This window comes from Dasypus novemcinctus, chromosome 10 (assembly GCF_030445035.2).
Source record: "Dasypus novemcinctus isolate mDasNov1 chromosome 10, mDasNov1.1.hap2, whole genome shotgun sequence".
Lineage (NCBI taxonomy): Eukaryota > Metazoa > Chordata > Mammalia > Cingulata > Dasypodidae > Dasypus > Dasypus novemcinctus.
Window position 1 is genome coordinate 94,436,733 of NC_080682.1, and position 8,888 is coordinate 94,445,620.

An 8,888-nucleotide genomic window follows, 5' to 3' on the forward strand; every position below is an offset into this window, starting at 1 on the left:
TTCTTTTGGTAAATGATTTCTTCTTCATTGAGAAATTTTGTTCTCTAAAATAATAGACATTATTATAGAAACCTTGCTTTTCAAAATTTTATCAGTAAAAATGAAACATTCTACTTTGTCTAGAAGATCTACCTTACTTTGACACAGAGAAGCATCCTTTGTTTACAAATCAGGTGCAGACCTGCATGTAGCATTCTACATTTTGCTTAACTTTACTTTTTCCAGGAAACAAGACTATAGATCCATTTTGTAGTTCAGACTTGATGTTAATCCCTTTAAATGACCCTGCTTTGCTTTGAGCTTATCCAATTTTTTTTTAATCATCTAAACTGCATCCTTCTCCAGAATCTTGTAAAAAACCTTATCATTTTCTTTGATTGGCAATGCCCCATGGTTCTTCTGATATGTTGTCTTTCTCATTGCAATGGGTCAATAAACCTGATTTTGCCAGACTGCAGTTTGTTTATGTTGATCTTATACATCCTCATATGTCTTACCTATCAGTTCATGTCTTCTTTAACCACCACATTTTGGATATTTTATTTTTACAAAATAACATACTGGGTGTTCTCTGGTATATATAAAAATGTTAATATAAATTTGAAAAACTATTAACCAAATACATTCCATATACTAATTACTTAATGCATTTTCATTAACTGTACTCATCATTCTCTATCTATTCCTCTGTTAATCTGTTTTATCTTGCTATAGAAAGACACCTACTCTGTATATTCCCTTAAATCCTTCATCCTTGGTCATTATTATTCACTCAAATTTCAGTGCCCAGGAATAGACAAATAGCCAACAAATTATAGTACATCCATCTGTACAGTACTGTATGGTTGTTATAAAGAATGAAATAGATTACTATTTATTGAATTGGGTCTGCACATGATTTATTAAGTGAAAAAAATTAAGATGCTAATTAAAATGTGTAGGATTACATTAGGATACTCACCTGTGCTTACATAAAGGTTTGCAAGTCTCTATGAGCATAAAGAAATAATTCATCCCACCCTGATAGCATTAAATATTATAGGAATAAGAAAATAAGATAATTAACTTGTGCTTTACTTACCTTTGTTTGATTTGGTATAACAGATCATTAAGCAAACTTCAATAAAATACACTAAATTGAAAAAGAAAAATAATGAAAAATAATGAAGCCTGATTAATACAAATAGTTGCAATGGCCTCTAGGCAAGTTTGTCTGACCCAGTAATAAAGCTCAGATATTGTAAGATACAAGAAAGAACACAACTTCCTTAAGGCTTAAGGTATATCCCTTCTCAAAACAAGGTACCTAAGAACCTTACTTTAACATAACTAAGAGGGGCCACCTTAATGATTTTTCCCAGATCAAAGATCAGCTCCAAGCAATTTACCACTTACATCTGGACAGAAAAGTGGCTGTAGCTAAAGGTGTTCTTCAATGTAGTGCTCCCAACCACATAGAAACTCTACAACCTCCCAATAAAAAGGAAATAAATAAACGGCTCTGCTCACTGCCCTGAAATCAACTCCCAGTTGCATTAGCTCAGGAATGAGAAGAAAGCAGCAATCCAGTTATGTCTAAATTTGGCATAAAAGGACCAGCAGGCTTCCTTTCTTGAGCCAGGCCCTACTTATAATAGAATGAAGACTTTTAGTTGAATTTCTCTCTCTCAATTTTTGGCCATGGTACTGGCATTCAGGGCTCTTTTGTCTATGAAACAGTCATTTAGGGTCAGGTCAGATTACCATAAGTTTTAAAGCAGATTTGGAACTAAATCCCAAATAGCCCAATGTCTTTGATTTATCTAAAAGAATATATATATATATATCAAAGATCTTCTACCATTTACTTAATAAAGGGTGACAACTCCTTATTCATTTTCTTGAAATCCATAAATATTTGATAACTGAAGTTTAGGCAGCGCAACTTGGTCTAAAGTGAAGGCACAACCTGACATGAATGGATGTGAGAATATTTATAAATCTTTATACGTCCTACTTAAATTACATATTCTTATGTTTGCTACAGAAATATCAATCAACTTGATTATGAAAAACTCACAAGACCCTACTGAATATGACTATGTAACTAGTCTAAACTCTGAATTTTTCTCTAAAATTTGTGGCCAACAGCCCAAGGACTGTGGACCTCTATAAGGAATACTAAGTGCATTGAAGGCTGTGGATAATGATTGCTCCATCTGCCTAACATATTACTGAAGGTGGGTTTCAACCCGTCCTATAGTCTACTCTTCCTATCTAAAATCAATATCTATCAAAACATTTTGATCAAAGAAAGAATATACGACTTTCAAAGTGGATGTGGGGAAATTGGAGCTGGTGAATCCAAATTTGAAAGGTTCAGAATAATTTATCAGCAGAGCCTTCAGCCTCCACACAATCAGAAGCAGAGGTAAACTGCTACTGTCACCTAATTTCTCACTGTTCTTCCTCAATCGTTTTTCCTCTAATGTACCTTGATTCCCTGAAAACTTTTCCCAGGAAAAAAAGTTTCCCTGACACAGTTTCCCTGAGCCAAAACAACAAAGAGAAGCTATGCAAGTCACCATTATTTAAGTTTTCAAGATCTTATGAGGAAAACATTTGAAATACAGGGGATCTTTAGTGGAATTCTCTCCATATATTACCACTCAGACTTGTGTATTGAGAAAATAAAGTCTTTCTCTGCTTGTAATATGAGGATTTCTAGAAAACTAATTGGAGAATGTGGGTACTTGCCTAGCATTGATCATTCAGCAAAGGTCAACTGATGGTAATCAATCTACTAATATAGGTGATAGGAGTTTTCAGAGATTCCTTGCTAAATATCAGGAAGCCGTGGATATTTGAAAGAGAGAAGTCAATGAGAAAACCCTCTACTTCATATATCTTATTCTCTACATGGAATCAGTTTTCAAGCCCCTAGATATCCTGGAATTTGCCTGTCTCCCTTCTTTTCTCTAAATGAATCCACCACTCCCCCAGCCCATTAAAGTATTCTTCAAAGAAAAAGTCACTGACAGCATTTTTGGACTTCTCTGATGCTGACTGAGGCCTGTCATGTAACCATGGGAAGAGGGGAGAACCCAGGGAGCCTTAAATTTTTGAGGGAAATAAGATAATTCAAGGTTTAGGTTCCTTTTAAGAAGCAAACAACACTTCTCCCACTTGTGACATTGAAAACCCTTATTTGCTGATGCCTTCCCATAGCAGATGGGTGTCTCAGGATTTGGCTGCAATAGTATAAGCCTCTGACATGTAAAGGACACATGGATATTTAGCTGTAAATATGCACTAACTTGGCTGTCTAAGAGTGCTTGCCAGAGAAAAAAATCTTCACAAATTACAGAAAGTAGGGGTGCTTCTCCCTGAGGTCTGTATTCCAGAAACCTGCTCTTCTTCCTTTAGAGGAATTCAGACATCTTCTTCTATTGCATGAATACAAATTTAATTTTCTGGTGGTTAAACAGTCCTGAGAGATTCCCAGAAGGTGGTGTAAATAGTTCCAGATTTCCTATCTGTGTTTTGGCCATTTCCTTGCTTTTATTTTTTCCCTCTCAACCAGTTAACTATTATAGCAGTTTGAAATTATTTTATGAACCCCAAAAGGAGAAATACTGTGTTTTAAACTAATCCATTTCTGGGGTGTGAGACCCATTTGACTGGATTACATCAGTCGGGCATGATTCAGGTTGAGTCCCCACCCTCTAGCTGGGTCTGATATAAAAGGAGACCCAGAGACTGAGAGGAAAAAGGGAGCCAGCGTTTTATTTTCTTTAGCATGAGAAAGAGGATTGTTTAAGCACAAAGCTTCCAAGGGGCTGGGGCATGGAGGAGCTCAAGAAGAGACCAGTCCTACTATATTCCTGATATATACAGATATGTGATAGCTTACAGCTGAATTTGGGAAGAGAGGGCAACAGCAAAACTAATAGAGGAGGACAGGAAAGAGAAAATCCCAAGCCTGGTTGCTCAAAGCTGAGCTCTAAGAGACAGTAGATTCTGGAGGGGAAGGCAGAGACCTCCGCAGAGATGGCAACCAACTTGCTTCACCATGTGGCAATAACTCTATGATCAACAGTAGCTGACTTTGATGAGAAAACACCTCTTAGGTTGCTTTGAGTTGGACTTTTCATGGTCTTGGAACTATAAGGTTTTACCCCAAATAAATTTCCTTTATAAAACCAACACATTTTCCTGGCACTTTGTCAGCAGCCCTTTGGCAAACTAAAACAACTTTCTTCAACACTCTAGAAAATATAGGTAAGTAAACCAAACTATGCTCAGTGAAGACATGTGAAAAGTTTATCAGAAAAAGAATAGTTTGGAAACTGAAGAAGTGCTCATTCTTCAAGAAATTTAATTATCTTACACTTTCCTCAGTCCTGACGCAGGGGGTAGTGGTCTTATTCTTAGTTGAAATTGGCCTGCAATTATGGCAAAATAGTTTTGCTCTCTTATTAAATGGGTCATCTGTAAACAGCATAAATATTATTTTCCCTTTAGAATATGCCTATCCAGTGGCTATTTTTCCTTGATATTAAAATGAATGTTGTGAATAAATGCAATGGATATGTTTTTAGATATATACCCCAGAAGTTAAAAATAAGGTTTGTGGTTAAATAAGATATGATAGTTAAAAATAAAGTATCTATGTGTAAGTGTATATATATATATATATATATATATATATATATATATATATATACACACACACACACACACATATATACTTACACATAAATACTTTATTTTTAACACACACACAAACATACATACACATATATATATGTATATTACAGTATAATTTGCTAAGTGTTATATCAGGTGCTGGGATAAACACAGATAAAGAAGCTGAAACTCAGACATTTTAACTCTCATGCTCCATGTCACAAAGCTGCTCCATTGATGACAAAGTAAGAGTAAAATTTCATTTCAAAGCTCATATGTGCATTAGTGTGCTGAACTGCCTATGCTTTATAAGAATAAAATGACAGATTTGGGGTAATTGATATTATGTGTCCAGTATAAGAAAATAATTCCTGGCCTTTATGGATAGTCTAAACATGTTCAATCTCAGTTCAATGGAGCATAAGTCTGAAGTACAGAAGGTTAATCTTGTTCAAAGAACAATAGTTTTGGTCTTAATGATGGTGATTTTGCAAGTGTCCCAATGCTCTCTATTGTTGGAATAGAAATGTATCTTATTTATGTGGCAGCCATCCTAAAATACTAACTTCAAAATTAACTCAAATTTTTAATTAATACTGAGTTTTAGGTATTTTGCAAGTGAGGACATTAAAGCTCAAAATAGATAACTTATCAAAAGCCATACATTCAGAAAATGAATTAGCTAGTATTTAAATCTAATTGTATGTGGCTCTCTTCCATCTCCATTTCTGTTTCCTTCCATCACTTAAACTCCTCTCTCCCCCATCTCCAAGTCCTTATGAAACACCACTCATTATAAGTACCCTACACCTACCCTACAATCACATATTTGTCTCTGTCATAAATCTGTGTCAGGCATGCTCCAAAATTAAACTTCTCTTACACTCTGCAACATATCAAAATCCCAATTTAAAAAATTTAACCAATTAATGTCAGTCATTTGCTTAATGGTTAAACAATCAGATTATATAATTAGAGTAGATCACAGATTTAAGCATCTTGAAATATTATTATGGAATTTTTAAAGCACCATATACTAGCTTAAGGTAAGTCCTAAATTGGCTGATCATGTGGGTTTTATACATTCTAAACTGTCATTAAAAAAACAGTAGTCAAAAATTTCCAATGATATAAAATGAAGGACCAGGATAACAAACACTTAATAAAAACAAATGTAAAGATAACAAAACTATACTGTACAATCATCAGTATACTGAACAGTGACTGAATTTAGCTAACTTCCAGTTTAGAATGGGGATTGGGGTAGGATGGGAAGTATTTGTCATTCAAATAATTTTGTATCTATGTCTATACAAATGCTTAAATTTAGAAGTTTCTACCTATATATCTAGATATGTTGTCTACTCTAGTATTGTTTCTTTTAGTCTGCCTTTTATGCCAACATTATCCTCACTCCTATCCACATTCCTCTGAAAACACAGAAAAACAATCCTTAAATTGTCTCCCACAATGTTATTGAAGAACTATGAAATTCTGCTTTATAATGTGAAAACATTATTTGCTGCTGAGTTTATACTTGGAGATACAAAACATGTTGTCTGATTTTCAATTAGTGAACTAAGTGGCATCGTCTAGACTATTTTCCTTTGACTACATGCTGGTCATTTAAAGACCAAGCTCAGTTTGGCAGTACAAACAGTTTAACTTTGTAATGTTTCACCCTACAATTTTGAGTACTGGATTGATGGGCAGACACAAATGAGTTTCATTCACCAGTGTATCCTCATTGCCTACCATATGGCTTAGCATAAAAGTCAGAAGTAAATCAATGTTGAAGAGGATTCATGTGCTATTGTTTGATATTTATTTTTTCAAAATCTATTTCCCTCCCTTTTCCACAGTAGCATAACCCAATTACATATTCATCTGTCTTCCTCAGGGATAAGTGAAAAATTTGATGCCATGTTTTGGTAATAGTTTTATCTTTACGGTGCTTTCAGGTTCATCCTGCCTGATTTGTTCATCCAATGTGATCTTGGGTAAGAGCCTGAAAGTCTTTTTGTCTTAATTTCTTCATTTGTGAGAATAATAATAGTAGCCATGCCATGGATACTTTCAACAGGGTTTTGTGAAGATTATATGAATTAATATACTCAAAATACTAAGACACATAGTACCTGTTGTTGGCTTTTATTTCCCAAGCAACAAAAATGAACTCTTCTATGTAAAGGGCAAGAAGGCAATTTTAAACTATCTAATCCATCTCACTGTTTTTCCATACAGAAGAACATATTGAAAAAAAACTTACCAGACATCACTCAGACTAAGGCAGTGTACCCAAATCCCTAGCCTTTTGGTCTTTCATTAAAGCTACTAGGCCTGGGATAGACCTCCACAGATGGCTTCTTCTTTTAACAATCACAGTGATCCCCAGGATATGTGGTATGTTCTGACTGGAATCCCAGGAATGGAAGATTCACACATTTGGATCTCTATCCCTATCTGCTCTATTTACTTTGTGGCTGTCTTAGGCAATATCTTTTTGATCTTCCTGATTGTGACTGAAAAACATCTCCATGAGCCCATGTATCTCTTCCTTTGCATGCTTGCCTTAGCAGATGTCCTGCTTTCCACAGCCACAGCACCCAAGATGCTGGCCATCTTCTGGTTTCATTCCACAGCTATATCCTTTGGTAGCTGTGTATCACAGATGTTTTTCATACATTTCATCTTTGTCACAGAATCGGCCATTCTCTTAGCCATGGCATTTGACCGCTATGTGGCCATCTGTTACCCGCTGAGATACACCACAATCCTAACCACTTCAGTCATTGAGAAGATTGGCATGGGAGCTGTGATTAGGAGCTTTTGCATCTGCTTTCCATTCACCTTCCTAGTATACCGACTCAAATATTGTGGAAGAAACATCATTCCTCATTCCTATTGTGAGCACATGGGCATTGCAAGAATGGCATGTGACGATATCAATATCAACATCATTTATGGTCTGACTGTGGCCCTATTTTCTACAGGTCTGGATATAGTATTCATCATTACCTCTTACACAAAAATCCTTCATGAAGTGTTTCACTTACCTTCCTGGGCTGCCAGATTCAAGGCCCTCAACACATGTTGTTCCCACATTTGTGTTATACTCATGTTCTATACTCCAGCATTCTTTTCATTTTTTGCCCATCGCTTTGGAGGCAAGACCATCCCTTGCCAGATCCACATCTTAGTGGCTAACTTCTATGTGGTGGTACCTCCTATGCTCAACCCCATCATTTATGGGGTGAAGACCAAACAGATTCAAGATCAGATAATTTTGCTGTTCTCTTACATTAGCATATGTTGTTAAAATGAAGGAAAATACTGGATATTTCCAAATAAAATACACATGTTCACATTTAGAATTTTCCTTCAGTGAGAAATAGGAAAAAATGAAATCCTTTAAAACCCTCAAATTCTCTTAATGTTCATAGCAGCATTATTCACAATGGTCAAAAGTTGGAAACAATCCAGGTCCGTCAACTGATGAATGGATAAACAAATTGTGGAGTATACAGAGATGGAATATTATGCAGTGGTCAGAAGAAATGAAGTCATAAAATATATGACAAAATGGATAAGCCTGGAGAACATTATGTTGCGTGAAGCAAGTCAGACAAAAATACTGTTTGGATGCCATATTACAATCTAAATATATTATGTGAAATATGAATATGGGTAAAATTGCATATATAAGACCATTTTTCCTTGAAGCTGAACAAATGTAATTTAATAATACAAAATGTTAATATCAGACAAATATAGAAAATATACTAAGTGAAGGAGATGAGGCACAGAGTACTATGTATTGTATGATTCCATTTATATGAAATGTAAATATAAATCAATTTGTAAAGATAAAATGAAATTAGTGTTTATTTGGGCTAAGGAAGTAATACTAAGGGATGTGGAGTCTTTCTTTTGTAGTAATGAAATTGTTCTAAAATTTTTGAGATGATGAATGTACAACATTGTGATTGTACTAAAATCCATTGATTATACACTTTAGATAGATCATATGGTTTGTAAATATATCTCAATAAAACTACTTAATGAACAAAAATAATTGGGCAAGAATAGTTAGAAAGGGGAAACAAAGAGATTGAGAGGTAAAAGAAATTTCATCTTTATGTTTTATTATTATTATTGAAATATGAAAATGCTTTCATACTGATTGAAGTGATGAGTGCACAACTATGTGATTATATCAA

At 34.8% G+C, this 8,888-nt stretch overlaps 1 protein-coding gene across 1 annotated transcript; it reads left to right on the forward strand.

Annotated features, from left to right (window-relative positions):
• The first annotated feature begins 7,027 nt into the window (after nucleotides 1–7,027).
• On the forward strand, nucleotides 7,028–7,987 carry OLFR67 (olfactory receptor 52Z1P). Its single transcript, XM_004477618.1, has one exon. The coding sequence runs from the start codon at nucleotides 7,028–7,030 to the stop codon at nucleotides 7,985–7,987; it is 960 nt and encodes a 319-aa protein (XP_004477675.1).
• The last annotated feature ends 901 nt before the right edge of the window (nucleotides 7,988–8,888 follow it).

What these genes read in the sequence shown, in the direction of transcription:
- OLFR67 (XM_004477618.1), top strand. Translation starts at nt 7,028, where the DNA reads ATGGCTTCTTCTTTTAACAATCACAGTGATCCCCAGGATATGTGGTAT.